The 22784-nt window shown below is 49.6% G+C and overlaps 2 protein-coding genes across 4 annotated transcripts; one reads left to right on the top strand and one right to left on the bottom strand.

The window, feature by feature from the left end:
- The first annotated feature begins 3741 nt into the window (after positions 1–3741).
- LOC143823613 (leukotriene B4 receptor 1-like) lies at positions 3742–6862 on the top strand. Its single transcript, XM_077310095.1, has one exon. The coding sequence runs from the start codon at positions 3838–3840 to the stop codon at positions 4855–4857; it is 1020 nt and encodes a 339-aa protein (XP_077166210.1). The 5' UTR covers positions 3742–3837; the 3' UTR covers positions 4858–6862.
- A 2724-nt stretch (positions 6863–9586) lies between these two features.
- Positions 9587–21978, bottom strand: EXOC3L1 (exocyst complex component 3 like 1). Of its 3 annotated transcripts, XM_077310092.1 has the most exons (13): positions 21810–21978; positions 19593–19753; positions 18160–18379; positions 16542–17217; positions 16070–16187; positions 15256–15381; positions 15013–15113; positions 14614–14724; positions 14348–14489; positions 14137–14259; positions 13134–13289; positions 12407–12531; positions 9587–11343 (listed from the first exon to the last, which is right to left on the bottom strand). In XM_077310092.1, the coding sequence occupies exons 1-13, from the start codon at positions 21850–21852 to the stop codon at positions 11157–11159; spliced, it is 2289 nt and encodes a 762-aa protein (XP_077166207.1). In that variant the 5' UTR covers positions 21853–21978; the 3' UTR covers positions 9587–11156. The 3 variants fall into 3 exon arrangements, with proteins under 3 accessions (XP_077166207.1, XP_077166208.1, XP_077166209.1); XM_077310093.1 differs by lacking the exon at positions 14614–14724; XM_077310094.1 differs by lacking the exon at positions 19593–19753 and having other exon boundaries at positions 21810–21969.
- Between the last annotated feature and the right edge of the window lie 806 nt (positions 21979–22784).

The following is a 22784-nucleotide window of genomic DNA, read 5'->3' as shown; positions in this document are numbered from 1 at the left end:
AATGGCCACTCCTCCTGCAGGGCAGCACGGGATGCCTGAGATCTGCAAGTCAAGATAGTTTGTGGGTTTGAAGCCACAAAGGTTTTCCACGCATGCAGCAGTCCACCTTCCAGGGGAAGCACTCGCCGTCTGCTTGCACCTAGAGCAGTGGTTGTATCCCCGAGATTCTTTTCCCCGGGGACAGAGTGGAGCGCGAAGGATTCTGATCCACTTTGAAATCTTCCGAACAGGCTGCTCTTGTTTTGCACGTGGTTATTTGCGTTCAAGTACCGTGTTCTGCTGGTACCTTTGCGCGAGCTGAAAAGGGCTCAGTGCCTTTTCCTCCCCAGTCACAAATTGCTGGATCCAAGCCGTAGAGCTGGATGTGTTTTTATTAAATGCCGTCCTAGGTTGTTTCTTGTAGAAATACATCCAAAAGCAAACAAAACCAATAGGCAAAAAGTGGTATCTTCTTGAGATTGCCTATTGGTTTCCTTTGCTTTTGGGTGTATTTCTACGAGAAACCAACGGTGTTTCTTTATATGGACTTCGTAATGGATGTGTTGGACAAACGCACTTGCAACAATCGTCCTGAAGCCTTGGGCAACTCGCCCTACCTGTGCTTGCATTCTTTGTCCACCAAAAATGAGCAAATTAGAGTGATGTAGCGGATAGTGTGCTGGTCTAGTTTGTGGAGGACCCAGGTTCAAGTCCTTGTTGTGCCCTGGAAGCTTATTTGGATGACCTTGGAGCAGTGCTGCTCTCTTAGCCTAATCCTACCTTTCAGGGTGGTTGTTACCTTGTCAGTTCTGGGTGGGGACATACCTGGAGATTTTGGGGGTCATGGGGATGCAGGAGTGGAGGGACACCACCATGGGGTCCACCTGCCCAAGCAGCTGTTTCCTCCAGGGGAACTGGTCTTTGTCATCTGGAGATGAGTTGTCAGAGTGGGAGATCTCCACGCAGGCCCCACCTGGAGTTTGGCAACCTTAGCTGCTGTGAAGATCAACTGGAGGAAGGATAAAACAGTGTGTGCATGATGAAGAAGAAGAGCTGGGTTTTTGTACTCTGCTTTTCCCTACCCAAAGGAGTTCCAAATACCTTCCCCTTCCTCTCCCACAACAGTGAGCTAGGGGGGGTCAAGAGAGCTCCGGCAGGACTGCTCTGTGCAAGCAGCCCTAACAGGATTGGGACTAGCCCAAGGTCACCCAACTGGTTGCATGTGGAGGAGCGGGGAAGCCAACCCGGTTCTCCGGATTAGAGGCCACCACTCTTAAGCACTACACCACACTGGCTTTCAGGAGAGGCTAGAGAGCATTGGAGTAACTGAAGAACGGGTTACATGAAATATCTCCAATTGGATCAGGATGAAGGAGGCTGTGGTGCGTGATCCTGCTTATTCTCCACCTCCTGGCCTCCTTCCTGGGGTCCACAAGTCTTTGCCAAGGACACTGGATCCTTGTTATTCACCATGTTTACCTGGTTTGGCTCTTAGTCTCTGCAAAGCCACAGCTGGAAGGAGGGGAGGGAGTTCCTATGTGCTAAACATGTGTGCGTATCCCACAGTAGCTCCTTGAGGCAGGTGCGTGGCAGACCTTGTTTTCCCAGGGGTCGGCTGGCCAGTGGGGCTTGGAACAGGCGGGTCAATCAGTTTACTTACACATTTTGCACGCAAACTGATCGGCAGACAATTTAGCCTTGAGCCTGAAGGCCAAACCTGGAAGCAGTGAATGATGGGAAACAGAAGACCATGGAATCTGCCCTCTGAAACCGCTGTGTCCAGCAGGGGGATTGATCTCTGCAATCTGCAAATAAATTGTCATTCTGGGAGAACTGAAGAGGGCAGGGCCTTCAGTGGGCCATCAAGTTCACCTGCGAAAACATCCATTTTCTCCTGATCTCTGGCATCAGGAGACGTGCTATAATTCGGGGAGAACTTCAGGTCCTGCTTGGAGACTGGCATCCCTAATTTCTTGGAGAGAGAAGAGAAGAGAAGAGCAGAAAAGTGCAGACTCCCATCCCACCTCCCCCACCCAAAAAAAATATTTTTGCAGGAAAAGATTGGGGCACTGCATGACACCCCCTCACACACACTCCCCCCCCCCAAACCCACTTCCAAATGTTGGGGGAAGAGAACCATGCAGGTGTGTTTCCAGGAAATACACCTGATGGTAGAAAAGCGCACACAGACATTCAGGGCCGGCAGTTCAAGAGAACAGAGAAATAAGAAACTTACCATTTGCTTTGCTTTAGTTAGGGGCAAGCTCTGCAGTTCTAACAGTTTTCTAGAAGTAAACAGCAGGATTCTGAGTAGACCTGCTTAAGCAGCTCTTTTAAAAAGAGGGGAATATCGTGTTTGGGAGGTGCAGGACTTCCAGGCCAAGATCCTTTCAGCAGTGAATGGCAGCTAATGGATTCATAGTATTCATCCAGCGCACCGCAGAATGTCATTTTTGGCCATTCTCCTGCTTTCCTGGCAGGTGAACTAAAATCTCTGTCACCTAGAGATCCGTTGTAATAGCAGATCTCCAGTCGCCACCTGGAGATTGGCAGCCCTACCCACAGCCCATTCTGACCATCAGGAAAACCAACAGGGATCAAAATTTTGAAATGTAGAACTGCAGGTGGGGCAATCACTGATTTTGAGTTTGGGGACAGAACTAGCAGTGTTTGTGATTTGTGGGAAACCAAACTGAAGTGTCCTGGGTATTTCCCCCCAAAGTGACTGGCTGTTCCCCGGCACGAAACATTCGGAACGAAGGAGTTGCGCCATTCCCAGCGTCACCAAAATGTTTCCTCTTTTTGACATGTCCTCCTCTCAGAATTAAAAGAAAGAAAGAAAAAAGAATGTGGCAGCCCTTAGGATGAAAAGAGGTAGGTTCCTTGTGGGTCCGTTCAGGACGGTGCCAACTCCCAGGTGGGATTACAAGCAGACAAAAACTGGGGTACACAGCAAATAGGGGGGGGGGGGACCCAGAAAAAAAAGAGGGAGTGTGTAATGGTGCCTCTGAAACGACAGAAATAACTAGACATAACTAAACTAAAATAACTAAACACTAGAAATAACTAAACACGACTGACAATTTACGTACAATTAACAGGGGACTTCCAGATCCTCATTTGGACCTCAGTTGGAACAGACCTGTTGGATTTTCACCTGATTTTGTATTACATTTCTTATATTATTGACTAGTTTGCACTTTAGGGGGAATGATTTACTGTTGTTTCAGAGCCACTATTGCACCCCGCCCCTTTCTTCTGGTAACTTCCAGGCAGGGGCTGGAAATCTGCAATGACCACCAATATCCAGAGGACACAAATCATTTTCGCAGCCAGATCTCATCAGAACTCACAAACGGAGCAGGGTCAGGCCTGGAAAGCACTCGGATGGGAGAACCTTAAGGCTGTCCAGGGTTGCTACAAAGATGGAGGCCTTGGCAAAACCACCCCTGTTCATCTCTTGCTGTGAAAACTTAATTGGTTGCCTGTGATAAGTTGCCTGTGATATTATGGTGCCGCACACACACACACCACGCAATACTGTCAAATTGGAGCAGGATCCCAACACTTGAATATTCAGAAAACAAGCACAGAAAATATGTTGGTTGCAGCAGGGGTAATTCCCCACTTGGGACACGGCAGAAGGCCTCTGCTTAGGAAGCCTTAGTTTGCGTAAGAAAGCAAACCGCACAAAAAGAGGAATTTAATGTTCTTACAAAATGTTTCTGAAAAGGAGCCAATCTATCCATCTGTGGCCTGTGGTGCCAGCCCGGTCATTTCCTCCCGGTTCCGCGGCTCTTATTTATGCTGCTGAGCTGTTGTTGATTTGCAAAAGCCGAGCCCCGCACAAGAAGCAACATGGCCCCCTACAATGTCTCGGAGCAGGCAGGGAACCAGACGGCGACAGGGGAGCCGCAAGAGACCATCTCTCTGTTTCCGAGCCTCTTCCTCCTGGCTTGCTTCCTGGTTGGCCTCCCTGGGAACGGCTTTGTGGTCTGGACCCTCGTTACCAAGTTCTCCCAACGTTCTTTGACACTGCTCCTCATCCTGAACTTGGCCGTCACGGACTTGATCGTCATGAGCACCGTGCCCTTCTGGATATACTCTTTCCTCCATGGCTGGGTCTTCGGGGACATGTTCTGCAGGTTGCTCAAGTACCTCGTCTACTTGACCGTCTACGCCAGCATCTTCCTCATCACGCTGATGAGCCTCCATCGTTTTGCCGCCGTGATCTTCCCCTTCACCTCCCAAAAGTTGTGGCGGCCATGGGTGGTGCGCTGCACCTTGCTGCTGCTCTGGGTGGCCGCCTGCCTTTTCGGAAGCCCCATCCTGATCGTGTCGTCCAAGCCCAAGACAGAAGGGGTGTGCGCCGACGAGATGTACTACACCGATCAGCAGCGAGTGACGGTGAACTTCGTGGAGACCTCGTTTGGCTTTGTGATCCCATTCGTGGTGATGGCTGTCTGCTACTCCTTTGTCTTGAAAAGGCTTCGGATGCTGAAGAGCCATAAGAAAATGAAGACCGGGAAGCTGATTGCGGCGGTGGTCCTGGCTTTCTTTATCTGTTGGCTCCCATACCACGTCTTCAACGTTCTCATCAGCGTGGCCCTGCTGCTGAAAGAGGGGCAACCGGAGGCGGCGGAGAACTTGCTCAGAGTGACCAAATCGGCCATGAACATTCACGGGGCTATAGCCTTTATCAGCAGTTGCCTGAACCCGATCCTGTACGCATTTGCCGCGCGGAGCTTCCGTGGAGGGCTACGGGAGAGCAATTTCGCCAAGCTGTTCGCCAAAATCCACGAAGACTCAGAAGACAAATCTGCCATGGAGAAATCTACAGGGGACAGCGGTCTTTCCATGGAGAAGTTACAGAATTAAAAAAATTTTCTTCTTCTGTCTCAAGCATAGACACACACTCCTGGAGAGGAGGACTGGAGAAGTTGCTGGAACAGATGAAGATGGGGGAGTAATGTTTTGGGCAGGTGGCAATCGGGGGATCTTCTTTCTGAAAACGGAACAGCTTCAGTCTGACTGGGACTTGAACGGAAGAGCAGTTTTCCAGGGTAGAGATTCCCTTTCTTTCTGCCATCGACACCATTGCATTCTTCTGTGGCTGCTGGGAATGCAGAGGTATTCGTGGTTGCAATGGAGCATCCACCTGGTAGCAGGAAAGTAGGCTCCTCAAGTGGGGGGGGGGGGGTTGCAGGGGCACACCTACAGAAGGTGCAGGGCCAAGATCCAAAAGATTGTCCAAAAGTAAATGGATGTAAAATAGAGCTTTGTTGCATAAATTAACTATCGGTATACCACAGCTAACTTAAATATATATTAGAACAAATGTAGCGTATGTACTTATTACTATGATTGTTCAACCATGAATGTATTTCTTCTGCTTTTGTTCTCTTGATGAACTTTTCAAGCTGTACTGGACTTCTTCAGGAAGGGAAGAAATACTGCATTCTTCTGTGGCTGCTGGGAATGCAGAGGTATTCGCATCCATCTAGATCCACCTGGTAGCAGGAGAATGGGCTCCTCAATTGGGGGGGGGAGGGGTTACAGGGACACACCTACAGAAGGTGCAGAGCCAATATCCAAAAGATTGTCCAAAAGTAAATGGATGTAAAATAGAGCTTTCTTGCCTAAATTAACTATCAGTATACCAGAGATAACTTAAAATATTTATTAGAACAAATGTAGCATATGTACTTATTACTATGATCGTTCAACCATGAATGTATTTCTTCTGCTTTTGTTCTCTCAAACTTTTCAAGCTGTACTGGATTTCTGCAGGAAGGGAAGAAATACATGGTCTATGTCAAACGTAGGAATACATTAGGAGTATAAGGAGCATCAGGCTAACTAGAGAGAAGGGCTTAAGTATGGTGTACCAGTACAGTGTACAGTTCTCCCTTTTGGATCCCTTTGGTCTTCAGAAAGGCACAATGTAGGGTTCTCCAATATCCAGGGGAGGAACAAGAAATATCTGCAGGCTGAGAATTCTGCTATTATGAACATTTTGCCGGATCAAAACTAGCCAGAACAGACCCAATCAGTTTTTTCACCTCCTGTTGAAAATTATAAAAATGTGTTAATTATATATCTGTGTGCATTTGTTCCATTGACCTCTGATGAAGATCTATTTGATCGAAATGCATTAGGTCAAGGTCAGATGATTTAAAATCATCTATAAAACCTATAAAGGAAGAATTTCAAAATTTTAGTCAAATTTCAGGGCTAAAGATAAACTTTTCAAAATCTAGTCTGTTATGTAGTGATATTATTCCTAAAATACAGCTAGAGGCTTCTCAGAAATTAAATATCCCATTAGTTCATAAAAGTTTTCAATATCTTGGTAAAACAATTACTAAAAATTTGAATAAGATGTACATATAAACCGTTATGGAGACAAATAAAATTGGACTTGAAATGGAAAAAAAATAGATATTCACTAGAATTGCATGGGTTAAAATGTTTATTATCCCAAAATTCATATTTATTTTATATATTACCTTGGCATCTTTCGGATAAGATCTTAAGGAAATGGCAAATACAAATAGATCAATTCATTTTTAGATCCAGGAAACTGAGAACAGCAAAATTATTGAGATACCATTCAGTAAAAGAAGAAGGTTGGGGAATCCCAAATATTTCAATATATTATGCTGCATATCAATTAAGACATATTATTCCTTTCCTATCTCTCAAGAGAAATTAACAGCACAAACCTTAATTATACTTTGGAGAAAATAGGGTGAATTTTCTTTTTGGTGGGGCGTTTCTGTTGATTGTCTGTTATTTATTAAATAAAATTTTAATTTTTTTTTAAAAAATCAGAAAATGTTTTATTTGTGCCAAAGAGACATTCTTTTATGGTTCTTAGACATCGGAGCTCTTATAATAAACAGTTTATATTTTTCTAAAATTGATTTTATCCATGGCCTTTTTGATTGTCGCCAATACTGTGTAGACCTGGATGGGCCCAGGTAGCCCATTCTTGTCCGATCTCACAAGCTAAACAGGGTTGGATGGGAAACCTCCAAGGAAGTAGAGGGTTGCAATGCCAAGGCAGGGTAGAATAGAAGAAGAAGAAGAAGAAGAAGAAGAAGAAGAAGAAGAAGAAGAAGAAGAAGAAGAGTTGGTTCTTATATGTTGCTTTTCTCTACCTGAAGTAGTCTCAAAGTGGCTTACAGTCGCCTTCCCTTTCCTCTCCCCACAACAGACACCCTGTGGGGTGGGTGATGCTGAGAGAGCCCTGATATTCCTGCTCGGTCAGAACAGCTTTATCAGTGCCGTGGTGAGCCCAAGGTCACCCAGCTGGCTGCATGTGGGGGAGCAGGGAATAAAACCTGGCTCGCCAGATTAGAAGTCCGCACTCCAACCACTACACCAAGCTGTGCTGAGCTCAAGGTAGTAACATACTTTCTATTGCAAAAAAACGAACCAGCATAGTAGAACAAGTTATCCAATACGAACCAAAGTATTTTAGATCATTCTAGAACAGATAGTGTGCAAAGAAGGCCCGCTATATCTGAACTCTGAGCATGCGACTAAATTAAGGATTCTGCCTTAGAGCCATCCATGCTTGGTGGCATGTGGGAGGGGTGAACTCTGTGGGACTAGGAAAACCAGACCTTTCTGACCACACAGCGGCTGAACCTGGTTTTGCAGCCATCTTTCCTAAAACACTGCAGCAAAGCAGGTCTGGGAAAGACGGGAGGGGAGGAAAACCTGGGTGATGCATGGAAGTGCCATAATTCTGCTGGTTTATTAGTTTTCAGCCCCCCAATAAAAAACTTCAAGGTTGAATCAAGGTTGAAAAAGTGAAATTAAGAGGGGCAGATTTGTGAGGGAACGGAATGGGCTGTATTTTCTGGGCAGCATTCTACTGACCAGGCACATAGACCCGGAAGGAAGGGCTCGGTTTGCAACAGGCATAGATATGTCTTCACCCAAGATGATGCAAAAGGCAGAATGCAACAGGGGTGCAGTTCACGTGCCAAATAAGCCTTTCCCAGAAGTAGACCGCCAGTTCCTGTTGTGTTCTGATGAGCTAGGGGGGAAAGCATCGTTTCCCGTTCCCCCCACCCAGCCCAAAGTGCAACTTGGGAGAGGAGCTTTAAAAAAGATTGGCGGGTAGTGGTGGAAGCAGAAGTGATTCCTATCCGTGTGAAGGCCTGGGGATAAAGGACCGCAGAGTCCTTCCAGACGGCCTCTTTCCCAACCAGCATGACCTCTGTCTTGTTGGGGTTCCGCTTCAGCAGGTTCGCTTTGAGCCACGTAACCCCAGTGCTCAGGCACCGGCTCACGACCTCTAAGCATTGACTCAGAGAAACAAATTTAGAGGACAGTGACGTCAACATAGTGATGACAACCTATTCGAGGGTTGCCAGCTGTGGGTTGGGAAAAAACCTGGAGAGTTTGGACAGAGAGCCTGCAGAGGGTGGGGCTTGGAGAAGGGAGGGATTTCAGTAGGGTTTGAGGCCATGGAGTCCTACTTTCACCGCAGCCCTTTTCTCCAGGGGATCTGATCTCTGTTCCTGGAGAGGAACTATAGTTCTGGGGGATCCCCAGGTCCCACCTCATAGAATCATAGCGTTGGAAGGGATCTCCTGGGTCATCTAGTCCAACCCCCTGCACTATGCAGGACACTCACAACCCTATTGTTCACCCACTGTAACCTGCCACCCCCTTGAGCCTTCACAGAATCAGCCTCTCCATCAGATGGCTTTCCAGCCTCTGTTTAAAAATCTCCAAAGATGGAGAACCCACCACCTCCTGAGGAAACCTCTTCCACTGAGAAACTGCTCTAACTGTCAGGAACTTCTTCCGGATGTTTAGACGGAACTTCTTTTGAATTAATTTCATCCCATTGGTTCTGGTCCATCCCCTCGGGGCAAAAGAGAACAACTCTTTCCTATCCTCTATATGGCAGCCTTTTAAATCTTTTTTAAAAACCTAGAGGCTGGCATCCCGATCCTATTCCCAAACCACAGATGATTTCTCTGAAATCCATACCATAATCAGTGATGTGATAAGGGCTTCCCAGTATTGTTTATGACTTGGCCCTAAGATGGACCATGCTTTAGCTAGCGCTTGTTTGTGAAACCCTATCCCTGATTGCTCAGCGAGATCAAGTACAACGGTCTCTGATTTTAGGTATGATTGCATGATCGTTCCCTTTGACTCTGAAGGCATCTCTTGGAGTGGTGTAGCAGGAGGCCCATTGGGTAAATTTAACTCAGGTTAAGCACCGAGCAGCACGGCTGTGGCATCAGGTGTTGCTTCTTCAGGAGGATGGATGGGTTTTCAAAGTCTTTGGTACGTGCAGCAAAATCCAAAATAATTCGTTCCTACTGGAAGGGTGTGTGTGTGTCTCCAGATCAAGTAAGAAGCAGGCAGACCAAGAAAAGAGGAATCTGAGCTTCATAAGAACTTCTTGAAAAGGTACGTTGTGAGTGGGCTTTATTTTAACCACCCCCTCCCATTGAACTTTTCAAAAGGTGCATTGAATGAACTGGTCTTCAGCCCCAGGCATTTCCCCATTTGCACTGGAGAACGGTTTGTGCTTACCCTGAGCCAGCAGTTTACAAGTGCTGAGCTCGGGGGGGGGGGGGGGGGCATGACCCTCAGTGGCACCGAAGCAAAAGGGAAGGATGTGGTGACAGTTGGCAAAATGTAGGTGCCTTTGCCCTGTAGAACTGTGCTTGCAGCTGCGATGTCTTCACAGGACAGAGTCCCACTGGGAGAAGGGCTGGGCATACATGTGAAAGAGCAGTGTCTAGCCCAGGCTTTCTCCACCAGGGTTTCGTAAGCCTCTGGGGTTTCTTGATGGTCCTGGAAGGGTTTCCTGAGGAGTTCATTAATTTTTTACGTATTTAAAAAAAAAATTGTTAAAGATGGGTTGGGGGATGTGACCATATACGGTCATGTTGTCCTGTTTCCCAAAATGGCCAGTGATGGGCCTGGAATGGGTGGGAAGGGGAGGGGCCCTGGAGGGGGTGTCCACAGCTATGCTTCCCAAGCATTTTCTGCACGATTGCACCACTTCTGAGGTTTCTCAAAGCCTGAAAAATGTTTCAGAGGTTTCTCAATGGTAAAAAAGTTGAGAAAGGGTGTTCTAGCAGAGGAAATTCCCAAGGGTTACAAACGGCAAAGTGGGAAGTTGCCGTTATTCAGGGCCAATTTGGGGGCATCCAAAATCACTCCTTTTTCTAATATGCAGGACAGGTGGACTCACATTCTAGCTGTATCCGAAGGAGTGCTCAAAGCAGTTTACAAGTAGTAAATCAACATATACATTTGCTCCAGCAATATTAAAATGCCAAAACTAGGACTATAATCTTAGGATCGAGTTAGCCGTCATTCTGTCCCGTCAAAAGCAGCATCGTACTTACGTATGGTGGCAGTGGGAACTTATAGTCAGGACTAACTGCTAGGGATGTGGAACTTTGGTATTGTACTACATTTATTAAAGGCACATCTGTGTCATGGACAAACTGGTTTAATAGCCCTTCCTTTGCCTCCAGGAACCCTGGGAAATTATACTTTGGCAAGAAGAGATTCTACCAATTCTCAGTGCCCTCGCCAATGTCAAATTCCCAGGATGCTTTGGGGGAAGGAGGAGCACGATTTCAAACCATTTATACACCTATATAGGTCTGTAGTGTAGGTGCCCTAAATTCAAGCTGCGGATCTAGCTGGGAAATAACTATGGAGCATGGACAGCGAAACAGGACAATGACGATTCTGCTACGATTGTGGTTTCGTCATCCAGTTGTCTGTGTTACGACAGCATTGGTGCAAGAAGAGGCACGCTAGCCTGGCGCTCAAAATAACATAGCCGCAGAAGCACAGTCAGCCAAGCTGATGCCCGGGCAACGCACAGTCAAGACTTGCAAAAACAAGCTTGGCTGGGGAAGAGGGGGACACAATGTCAAAGCACATGAGCCATTCTCCCCAAATGAAATTTAAACATTTAACCTCCGCCATGCACAGAATGGCATTTTGTGCTCGAATCCTTAAGCCCAGAGGGGAGAATCTTGCCTTGGATGTTTTCCTAATGGGCTCACGCTCCTCAAGCTTCACCCTCTTCCCGCCTCCAGCTCCTGTCCGTTCAGTTTTCCTGGAGAGAAGCTGCTACAGCCGGGCAGGCACCCTGCAAGTGGGTTTTAGGCATCTCAGGCACATTTGGGTTTGCCGAGGCAGTAGGGCAGCTCTGGCGCAGGGACCAGAATGTTACTAAAGACTGGCTGGTGGTTCTCCGGCAGGACTTGCGGATTTTGCACCATGATCTCCAGCACGTTGTTGCGGATTTCTTTCGAGACGTCCCCGCGCACTTCTAGGAGCATAGAGATGTGGTCATCGCTGTGGGGAGAATAAGGCAGAAGGTGTTTTAGTTGTCCTTGGCCCTCCTGCTGACGACCTCTCCCAGAGCTGAGAACATCTGCTTCTTCTGGCTTTGTTGGCCGCCCTCTTGGTTACACAGATGTTCTGAGCTTCAGCAGGCAAGTTCTGCTTTCAGCTGGAGAAACTGGATCCCAAACCTGGCTGCCTCCAAGCTGGGGGAGGCAAAAACATACCCTTGCCACAGGGGTAGCAGCACCAAACATTGTGGGAATTGCATTCACCTGCCTTGTTCCCATCCTGCTGCTCCTCCTGGTTGTATCTCCACACTCTGAGCCTCCCCCCCCCCCAATTCGATGGGGCAGAAAAATAAAAAGAATGTTGGTGAAATTTCCCCTACCTTGAGACCTTTCCCTTCGTTTTTCCAAAGGAAAAATTGGAAAGTTGCACAAATATGGATGTGAAGCCGCCTGCACCAAACTAGCCCTTGGTCCATCAAAGTCTGCCTTGTCTACTCAGACAGGTAGTGGGTCTCCAGGGTGTCTTACAGATGTCTTTTGCATCACCTTCTGCAATTCTTTTTAATTGGAGAAGCTGAGAACTGAACCTGGGACATTCTATGTGCCAAGCAGATGCTCTGCCACTGAGCCAAAAAACTGGACCTTCCCCTTTGCTGCACAGACTTCCTACTTAGTGGTGCTGATTTCTGATCATTAGAATTTTGGAGACTTGAGGGTAGAACCTGGGGAGGATATGGGTTTTGGAGGGACCTCACCCACCAAAGAAGTTTTGTCCAGAGAACTGATTCTTACAACCTGGAAATAATTTGCCATTCTGGGAAATTGACAGGACCCTTCTGGAGGTTGGCAGCCCCATTCCCACTGTTCATGAAGGGCAGTATCTGCATATGGAAGTAGGTAAAGGTAAAGGTATCCCCTGTGCAAGCACCGGGTCATGTCTGACCCTTGGGGTGACGCCCTCTAGCGTTTTCATGGCAGATTCAATACGGGGAGTTGCATTTCCTCTGACAGGCGCTAGGTGGTGCTACAGATACCTCCTAACCATTGGGATTTGGGTGCTCTACCTGACGTCTGGGTATTTTGTCACAAATCCCAGCACTTCCAAGCCAAGCATGGCGGGATCCTTGAGGCTGATCAGCTCCTGGAGATCAACAATCACTTTGAGGGACTGGTCACTCTCTTCCAGGCCCTGCGGAAAGAAACGGGCGTCAAGGGAGTCAGACAGGTGGGTCCCACCCCTATCCATTCCTAAACCATGGGTGGCCAACTGAGGCTCTTCAGAGATCCATGGACTACTGTTACCATGAGCTTCGCTCATGGTAACGGCAGTCCATGGACCTCTGAAGAGCCTCAGTTGGCCACCCCAGCACTAGACCAATTTACTTTTTAAAACCATTCCTATAGAACACAGCTGTGGCCAGTTATTATGCAGCTTTTCATTTGTCCTTTCTGGGCAAGGTGATCAAGAGAACAGTGGCGGAGCATCATCAAGACTTTGGGGGCCATTCATCTGCTCTGGACCCTTTCCAGGCTGGGCTAGGGGACTGAGATGGTCCATGTGTATGGGGGTGGGTGGGGGGCAAAAACAGCCTGGTGACCTGTCCCCCTCCCACCAACTTAGAGAGAATCTTAGAGGCGGAGATTTAGAAGAGGAGGTTTCAAAGTGGGGACCTCCTCTTTGTGGTTCTGTGTAGGCCTGACTAGTCAAGTCAGTCTGCTTATCTAGTGAGACCCCCGATACTTGCCGTCCCCTTGTCCCGCAAAATGAGGTAGCTGTCCCCCCTCTCTCACCAGGCTGCAGAAGAGCTCCCTCAGCTGAGAGGCATCCTGCAACATCCGTCTGCCCGTCTGATTCCTCTCCTGGGCATTCCGGCACACAATCTTCTTCTGCAGCAGAGCTTTCACGTACTGGCTCATGACCAAGTGCTCGGCATCCGACAGGAGATACTAGACGGAGAGGGAGGAAAAGGCTCGGCTCGGTCATCCTGGCCTCTTCTGGTGGGGCGGAAGTACAAAGGCGAGGGCAGAAGAGCTGTTTGTGTCCAGCTGGAAAACAGAGCCGGTGCTGCCTGGATCTAAGGTCAGGAGTCCTCACAGTAAAATACACAATTTGTGAACGTGGAGGCATGATGTAATCTCCAGCCTTTTTTGAGCCCAAGGTTGCCTTTGGAATTCTGACAGAACATTGAGGGCGCTGTCACAAAATGGCGGCCACAACTTACCAACAACAAATGGCGGCCAACAACTTAACGCAGTAAAGATCTTTGTGCTGTGGTAGCTGCCAAACCACAGTTTGCCAATCAAATCTTCTAATGGCCAATTGCTGGTCAAAAGCCCCATTTGGTCCCACCCACTTTCTAAAAATACTTGGCGGGTGCCAGGACAGGTCAGATTTCTTTTTTCCAGATTCAGAAAACCTTTGTTGGCATAAAATTCAATGTGCATAGAGAACAAAAGGCACAATTTCCAATCAGGGGCATATGAAAAACAACTAACGTGCCTTATAACACAACCAGAGAGGCGAGTCTGTGAAATAATCAGCAAAATGTGTCAAGAGAGGTGTGGGAAGTTGCTATGGTGCCCACAGGGATGATGTTGGAGACACCTGATGTAACCAGTTCCTTCCCAGAACTGCTTTACTTGGCAAGTTTGTACATATTAAAGAATTTTTAAAAAAATGTATAGCTAAACATGTAAGCAAAAATGCCAGCCTCCAAGTGGGACCTGGGCACTCCCTGGAATTACAGCTCCTCTCCAGATTATAGAGAGCACTACCGTCATCCTCGGATCTTACCGTGCTGAAAGGTTTGCGAGCTCTGCAGAAGGCTTTCGCATGGGGGTCGATCACCTCACAGATCTTACACATTATCTGGGGGTCAGACAGCCATTGGCGGGAGGGCAGCTGTGCAAACAGAGGCTGGAGCAGAAAGGAATGTTTACATATATTTATAGGAGGGGAAATTCATCTCCTCCCTTGTCTCCTGCCCTCTATCAGAAAGGAGTACCTGAAGCTCTTCCAACATGGCATCCAGTAACAGCCGACAGGCCTTCTTCTGGGCCTTCTCCAAGGCAGCGTTCAGGGAGGACGGCATCTTTCTGGGCTCTGATGGAGACGGTCCTTCTGGGCAGAGGGCTGAGATGGAAGCGCTGCGCATGGGGAGGGAAAGGGAGAGTTGGAAAGAGGGCCAGCAGCAGACTGCCAGCAAGGGGGGCCTGGGGACAGGATGGCAGCCCTGGAAGGAGAAGTGCCAGCCATCGCTTTGGGGAGTACCTAAGAGCCAGACAGTTGTTGATGGCTGACAGCAAGTAAGGCACATGGCACTTGGAGGCGGAAGGCTCTTGATGATGCTTTCGGTCATATTCCACCAGGGCTTCCGTCAGGCTGCAAAGAAGCACAGTGGTTGTCAGGGCATCTTGTCCACCTAGTTAGTCCTCTAGCACAGAGGTAGTCAACTTGTGGTCCTCCAGATGTTCATGGACTACAATTCCCATAAGCCCCTGCCAGCAAATGCTGGCAGAGGTTCATGGGAATTGTAGTCCATGGAGAACTGGAGAGCCATCGTTTGGCCCTCCCTGCACTAGAGGGTCCTTTCCCTGCCTGACAAGCACTCCCTCTCCTGTTTCTGCTCCCCCCACTAAAGAGGCAGTGTGGGGGGGGGGGGCAACTGACCTGCCCAGAAAGGCCTCCAACTCCACCTGGGCCATGCTGTGTACCTTCTGCACGAGGGTGTCTGAGATGAGGGAGGCTACCCGGATGTTCTCATCCAGCATCTGACACACAAGGGGGAGAAAAGGAAAAAGAATAAAGGGGGAGAAGAAGAGTCTCTTGCTTTCCTTCGGTCCCAGGACATGCGGCCAGGTCTCTCCCTCTTCCTCCCCTACATGGGGCCCCTCCCAGCCCTCTCCTTCGTACTTTCATCACAATGATGGGCAGAGAGGTCTGGAAGCAGCCTTGGTAGTCAGATTCTGGCTCCGTCTCGCTGAACCACTCATCAAACTCCATCTCCAGGATCTTCTGCATCCATTCAGCGACACTAGCCTAGAGGGGCGAAGAGAGATTCTGAAGCCAGGTCTCACAACTCGCAGAATGGCTGCTACGATGCCCATTGCATGATGTTGGGAGGTGCCGTGCCAAGCATCATTCAGCGGACTTGGGTGCGTTTGTGTGCTGTCAAGCTGCAGCTGACTTCAGGTCACCCGCCTACAAGCCCAACCTCGGAAGTTAAGCAGGGTCAACCCTGGCTAGCATTTGGGTGGGAGACCTCCAAGGAACATTAGAGTCCTGATGCGAAGGTGGGCAATGGCAAAGCCGCCTCTGAACATCTCTTGCCAGACTTCCAGACAATCCTAGCCTCTCCTGGCTACACTACACTAGCTGTACAATGAATGAATGAATGAATGAATGAATGAATGACTGACTGACTTAAGGAAACCCCATAGGGTTTAAGCAGAGGTCATTTGCCAGTGACTTCCCCTGCAAGATCATCCTTGCCAGTCTCCCATTCAAGTACTGACTGAGCTTAGCTTTCGAGACCTGACAAGACTGGGACGCTCTGTACCATTCCATCTCCCTTCGATGGCCTCTAGCTCTTCTTTAGGATCGCTCTGGGAGAGAAAACACCTTGAACTGTAGCTTGTCACTTGCTTGGCCAAGCAGCTGTGCCAGGGAAGCAGATCTGGGGCAGATCTGGGCATCTGCCATGTCTTGGACGCAGGCCCTTCCTTACCTGCACTTTGACAACATACGTGTCTTCCAGGTAATCGACGGTGTCTGCAGGGAGCAGGAGGCCAAGGGCTGAAATGTCGACTTCGGGGAGAAGGCTTGGGTGGGCCATCATTTCCGCGCTGCAAAAACGACAAGGTCAACGGAAGCGGCCAGTTCCCTGCTTGCAAGGCGATGCTGGGAATGGTGTGGGGTGAGTCCATTCAGGAAGGATATAGGGGGAAGTCTGGGGAACGCCTGAGGAGCTCTCAAGCAGTTCCTGGTTGGAAATCCCTGCCACCATCACTCTGCATCATTATACCCTTCTGAGGTCCCTCCCCTCCCCAAATCCCGCCCTTCTGATGCTCCACCCCTCCAATCCCCAGGCATTTCCCAACCCGGAGCTGGCAATCCCAACCCCCCAAAAGGCTTGAGCGTCCCCCTCTCCATTTAAGAATGACCTATTGGCCACAGGCTCCCTGGGTACAGATCCTGACCTTGGGTAGACACGGAGCACCCACTGGAGGACAGCAAAGATCTCTTGCTTGTCCAGGTCCTGAGCGAGGATGTGATGGAGGTGGCGGGCGAGGCCCTGGTGATACATGTCCGTGAAGGCGGAGAGGATGCGGTAGTGGGACGGGCAGCACTGGACCATGAGGTCTTTCACAAGGCACAGTTCGGCCAGGATGCTGCTCTGCAGGGAAGCCAAGTGCCGAGAGATGGGCCGGCCCTGGGCCTCACTGGGCGCCGTCTGGAAGTGGGCGGCCACTATGGTGTCCTGGATAACCTGGAAGAACTTCTGCCGCCAGCCCTTGGGGCGTCCCGGGGGGAGGAACCCGGACTCCCGGGATCTCTGCAGCAGGGTGGAATCAATGCCCTCCTCTCGCTCGACGATGCGCACAGCAGAAACGAAGAGGGCCGGGTCTTCGAGCATCAGCTGGATCCCGTGGGCCACCAGGTGCCACAGATGCTGGGCCAGGGCCTCGTTCAGTTCCTGGAGGCCCCCAAAGTAGGACTGGACGCTGGCCAGGCATGAGGGGCTGAGCAGGCTGTGGTCGTGCAGCTGGGCCAGGATGCTGTCCTGCAAGCCCTCCAGCTCCATCAGCCCCTCGTGGGCTTCCAGGAGATGCCGGCGCTGCAAGAGGTCGAAGCTCTCCGAAAGGAGTTTGTGAACTGTGTGAGGAAGACGGAGAGGGAGAAGATGTTTGGGGTCTTGAGAATGCAAATGGGAGAGTGAAGGGAATTTCAGAGGGTATATTGGAGGCAGGAGAAGGGGAAGAGCTGTGGCTCAAGGGCAGAGCATCTACTTTCCATGTGGGAGGTCCCCAGTTCAATCCTCGGCATCTCCAGCTAAAAAGATCAGGTATTAGTAAGCTTTCTCAGCCACAGTTTTGTGAAGCCCTGGGGCTTCTTGAAAGCCCTGAAAGGATTTCCTGAACGGGTGAGAGTTAAATAATTTTTAATATATTTTTAAAATTTGTTAAAGATTTATCAGATGATATGGCCATATATGGTCATGTCAACCCACCCCTCCCCAAATGGCCAATGAGGGCCTGAAGGGGCGGGGCCCCTGGTGGGCATGTACGCAACTAGGCATCCCAACCAAATTCTCCACTTCTGGGGTCTGTTGAAGCCTGAAAAATGTTTCCGGAGCAATGGTTTCTAATCTGGACAGCTGTCTTTGTTTCCCCATTCCTCCTCCACGTGCAGCCAGCTGGCTGACCATGGGCTAGTCACAGTCCTGATAGTGCTGTTCTCACAGAGCAGCCCTGTCAGAGCTCTCTCAGCCTCACCTACCTCACAAGGTGTCTGCTGTGGGGAGAGGAAGAGAAGGCAAATGAAAGCCGCTTTGAGACTCAATCTGGTAGTGAAAAGCAGGGTATAAAAACCAACTCTTCTGATAAGCTGCACTGGGCCTCCTCCGGGGAGTGAAAAGTGGGATATAAAGAAACAGTTCTCCTTCTTCTTCTTCTTCTGCTGCTGCTGCTAAAGCTTCACAAGAGAGGGGTGCATGGATGTACCTGCTGTTCAGAGACTTAAGAGTCATCTTGCAGTGGTGAAAAAGAAAGCGTCTCAGGAGCCCACTATCAAAAGATCTTGCCAAGGACGTCTCACCTGAGAAAAGCCGTGGCAGGGCACGATGGACTGAACCCAGCTGGGTGTGTTCCAGCGCCACTTCCCGTAGCGGCCGCAGCTTCTGAAAGGACTCCGCACTGGACGCCAATTCCTGCCGTGCGCTCTCCAGCGCTTGTCGCACGTGACGAACCTCTGCCAAGGCTGAACGGAGCTGCTCCAAGCCCAGGCTCATCCCCTCCAGGTAGGACTGCACCGTAGACTGGAGACAGAGCAGAGTGTCAGAGTGCTCATGCACACACCTTCAGGGGGATATTAAACGCCAGGGAAGGGGAGGAGGCTCAGGGGGAGTGTTTCTGCTTTGCATGCCAAAGACGCCCATTTCAAACATGGGGCATCTCCAGGCCAGGTAGCAAACAATCTGAAAGACCTCTTCATCAGCCCTGGAGAACCACTGGGCTCCGAAGAGACAATACTGATGTGGACAGAGCCGATCCTGAGCTAGAGGATGGCAGCTTGTGAAGGCCCATATCTAAGCCTCCAAAACAGAAAGGCCTCTTATAGCAAAGACAAGACTCTGGAAAAGGAGAAGCCAGCCCTGTGCTCCCACAGAAGGGGCATTCCAAACCCCTCTCCTATTTGCATTTCTTAGAAAGTCCCCTGACCAGCACATAACTGTGGTCCAAACCTGGCTTCTAGTTGCACAGAATAGATGGTGACCACAGATGCAGGGGATATATGCATAAAAATCTGCCCCTATCCTGTTTCATGGGGCCTACCGAGACCAGCATTGCCAAGCTGATAGGGAAACGCCTACAAATTGGTACGTATTAGTTACACATGTGGAAGGCGTTTTAGTGTATGGATGTTCAAGTGGATTGGGCTCTTTTTCATATGGGTTTTAAAAAAAAACTGTCAAAGTGCTGGACTAGAATCTGGACAACCCGGGTTCAAACCCCCGCTCTGCCAGGGAAGCCCCGTGGATGACTTTGGGCCAGACATGCACTCTCAGCCGAACCTACCCCACAGGGCTGTTGTGAGGATGAAACGGGAGAGGGGAGAATGATGCTGTCACTGGGGTGAAAGGCAAGGCCTAAATATGCTAGTAGACCTGAGCTATGGTGGGCAGCAGAAGTTTTCATCCATGTTGCAAGCTGAGACTTTCCCAGTTATAGCCCCCGCCCCCCTTTTAAATCTGCATTACTTCAACGTTATGTAGGAATGAATTAATTCCTGAAGCTTCTGAGTTGGGAGGCCTTTGTTTTTATCCATTCAGTAAGTGGCTCTGTTCCTATTGCAGGAGGCCACAGAAAGAACACCGGCTAGCCAGCGAAAGCACGTTCATCCTAAAGACTTACTCCCAAATGAAACTGGCGATATTTACATCAAAGTCCGCGTGTTTAAGACGAGGGCGTATGAGGAACAGGGATAAAACCAAGGACTGGGGTGGGGACGTTTCCATCACGACCACCCACCTTGATGCGGGATTGGATGGAGCTGTTGCGCTGCAGCTCCCGGATCCGATATAATCCCAGACCCTCCAGGTGTTCTGGTCGGTAAAAGATCCCCGATGCCCATTTTAAGGCTGCGCCTCTTGCTAATTTCTCAGCCTTTTCCACTTCCGGCCATTCCTCCTCTGAGAGAGAAAAACAGATCTGAGCAGCGAGCCTGGGCCTAAACAGGAAAGTCTCTCCCACCCCATCTGCTTCCCTGCATGCAGAAAGGAAACAGGACGTGGCTGTCAGAGAAAGAAGAGTCACTGGGCAGAAACTGGGGGCCATTTCACTGGAGACGTAGCGGGAAGGTGCCTCACCCTTTCCCCACTAAAATCAGAGTCCAGTAGCACCTTTAAGACCAACAAAGATTTAATCAGGGCGTGAGCTTTTAGGGTGCTTGCACTCGAAAGCTCACGCCTTGATTAAATCTTTGTTGGTCTTAAAGGTGCTACTGGACTCTGATTTTATTGTGCTACTTCAGACCAACACGGCTACCCATTTGAACCTTTCCCCAATGATCCGCCTACTTCTCTCTTGCAAATTATCCACCCCTCAAGTACTTTTCTTGCTCCAGGAAATCAAAAAGCATCTGGACTCCGGGACAAATAGAACTATCAGAGTCAGAAGTTATCCTCTCAAGATGGCGGGCGATGGAAAGAGACTGGTATTCATCTCCCTCCCAGGACCAGATCAGATTTAACAGGAGATACTCATTTGTCTCCTACACCTAGCAAGGGCGTGGGTGGGAGGAGCAAAGGGACCTTTTTGCATGTAGAAGGTGCCAGGTTCAATCCCCAGCGTCTCCAGTTAAAAGGATTGGATTTCTGCCCAGAATGGCAGGTGGGGCTGGGAGGGAATGTCTGGGGATGCTCTAAAAAAAACCCCACTCCAAACCGGAGAGCAGAACCTCCATGTGGAAGGCGTTCTGGTTTTCTGCTCGCAAGGATCGGAATTAAATGGACAAACACAGGCAAGGCTGCCAACCTCCAAGTGAGGCCTGGAAAATTCCCACTGTGGATCTCCAGACGACCAAAATCAGTTTGACTGGAGAAAATGGCTGCTTTGGAGGGTGGAGCTTGTGAATGGTACCCTGCTGCGGTCCCTCCCCAAACCCCACCCTCCCCAGATTCCATCCCCCTCCCCCAAATCTCCAGCTATTCCTCAACCCAGAACTGGCAATGTAGTCATAGGGGAGCATCTCAAAACGTTCAATGTGACCTTCCACCTTCCTTCTCTTGCCTTCTCGCCTGTTCATTCTCCAGCGTATACGAACCAGGCCTCATTTTTTAAGCAGTTCCTGTTTGGCTCCCAGGAAACCCGCCGGAGTCCTGTCCCATGAGAACGGATCCATCTATAGCTCAGCAGAAACCTCTCTCTAGTCTGTTGTTTGCAGCCCACCCAGAGGCAATAAACAACCAGCGGAGCTAGGAACATTTTTAAAAGGAGATTTTTATCCATGCCATTGAAACCTGCCACCTCTCTGTCCTTGAATCCTTGAACACTCACTCGTGCAGCATGGACCCCTTTACCATCCCACAATCCCCCCCCAAAAAAAAGAAAACTGGCCCTGATTTTTGGAGGCAGTGTCTCTCTCGGGTTTTGCTGTGCTTTCCTTGCCCCTCAAGTAGGGATACCACCTCCAGATGGGGCCTGGAGCTCTCCTGGAATGACAACAGATCTTCGGACTACAGAGGTCTGTTCATCAGAAGGAAAATGCAGCCTTGTAGGGTGGCCCCTGCAGCATCTGGCTGGCCTCCCTTCCTCAAACCCTGCCTGCCAGGCAATTTCTCAAGCTGGAATTGGCAACCTTGCCCTCAGCTGGCAGCTGGGGGGGGGGGAAAGATGAGACACAGAAAGTCCAGGGAAAGCCACAGTATAGTTGCATTGTGGCTGTTTTGTGACCACCTCTGCTACACGGAGAATCCTGCCTGCGTGGGAGCGGCTCAGGTTTTACACTTCAGTTTATTTCTAGAAAGTGCAGCCCTTCCTGTGGCTCCCTCCCGGCGATCTGTCTTCCCTTCCACCCCAAAGAGCCCCATTCAGAAAAGTCCCCCACTGTTTCCTGGATGCCCTTCTCCTCCTCTCCCCACCAGGTGTCAGAAGGGCAGGGAGTTCAGTCTCTCCCCACCAGACCAAGGACAGAGACTTCATCCACGGCCCACCCCCCTGGGATCCTCGCTCTGCGCCTCCCATTACCTTTGGGGCTGGTGGGGTCCTCTTCATCGGCAGACAAGCCCATCGCTTTCCCTGTAGTGCACAGGTTTGGCGTCCAGGGCTGGGCCCGGCAGGCAGAGGAAGCAGAGCTAGCTGCAATTGTTTCCGTCCCTGATAGCACTCACGGCTCCTCAGGGGCTTGTTCTGTAAGGCTGCAGATAGACTCAGGATGTAGGAAGGGGAGGGCGGGGAAAGCTGCAAATGCACCGGACACTTTGGCTCCTGGGAAGGCAGACTGTGCGGTCCACAGCAAATGGAGGGCAGGGGGCTGATTGTGGTCATGGGACTCTGTGCTGTGCATGAATCTCCATATTCTACTGCACACATTGCACTGTGGATGCCGGGTGTACACACTGCTGGAGAATGTTAGTGTCTTTTAAGAAGTTTTCTTCATTTGCAAACATCCCTATAGCCAATAAACCAGAGAGTCAAAGAGGATGCTCAACATGGACCACATTGACTTCTGGCTTTCAGAAGTTAACCCCGCCAATTCCAAAACTGTCTAAGGAGAGTAAGAATCCCCTATGCGTTCCAAGTGGCTGAACAAGGTGCGCAGCTCTTTCCTTGCAAGTCACTTGAAACAAAGAGGGCATCGTTCTTGTTCTTCACTGCGCCCTGAATTGCTAGATTTCCAAGGGGAAGAGAAAATCAGTCCTGTTCAGCTTTGGCCTGGCCACTGATACATATTATGTGGCCTCCTGTGTCTATCATGTGGGTTCGTGCATGATGTGCAGACACAGCTCTGGGAACCAGTATGCACTAGCACTGAGAATGTTGACCCTAGGATCTGAGAGACCCAGGTTCAAATCTCTACTCTGCCATGGAAGGAGTCCGGGTGACGTAGCTCTGTGTCTTTCACAGGCAGATTGAATGAAACTTTGCTAGTCTTAAAGGTACCACTAGACACAAACACTGTTCTCCTATTTCACAGGGTTGTTGTTGTTGTAAGGTTAAAAC

The sequence above is a fragment of the Paroedura picta genome, chromosome 14 (assembly GCF_049243985.1).
Source record: "Paroedura picta isolate Pp20150507F chromosome 14, Ppicta_v3.0, whole genome shotgun sequence".
Lineage (NCBI taxonomy): Eukaryota > Metazoa > Chordata > Lepidosauria > Squamata > Gekkonidae > Paroedura > Paroedura picta.
This window is presented reverse-complemented; position numbering and strand designations above follow the sequence as displayed.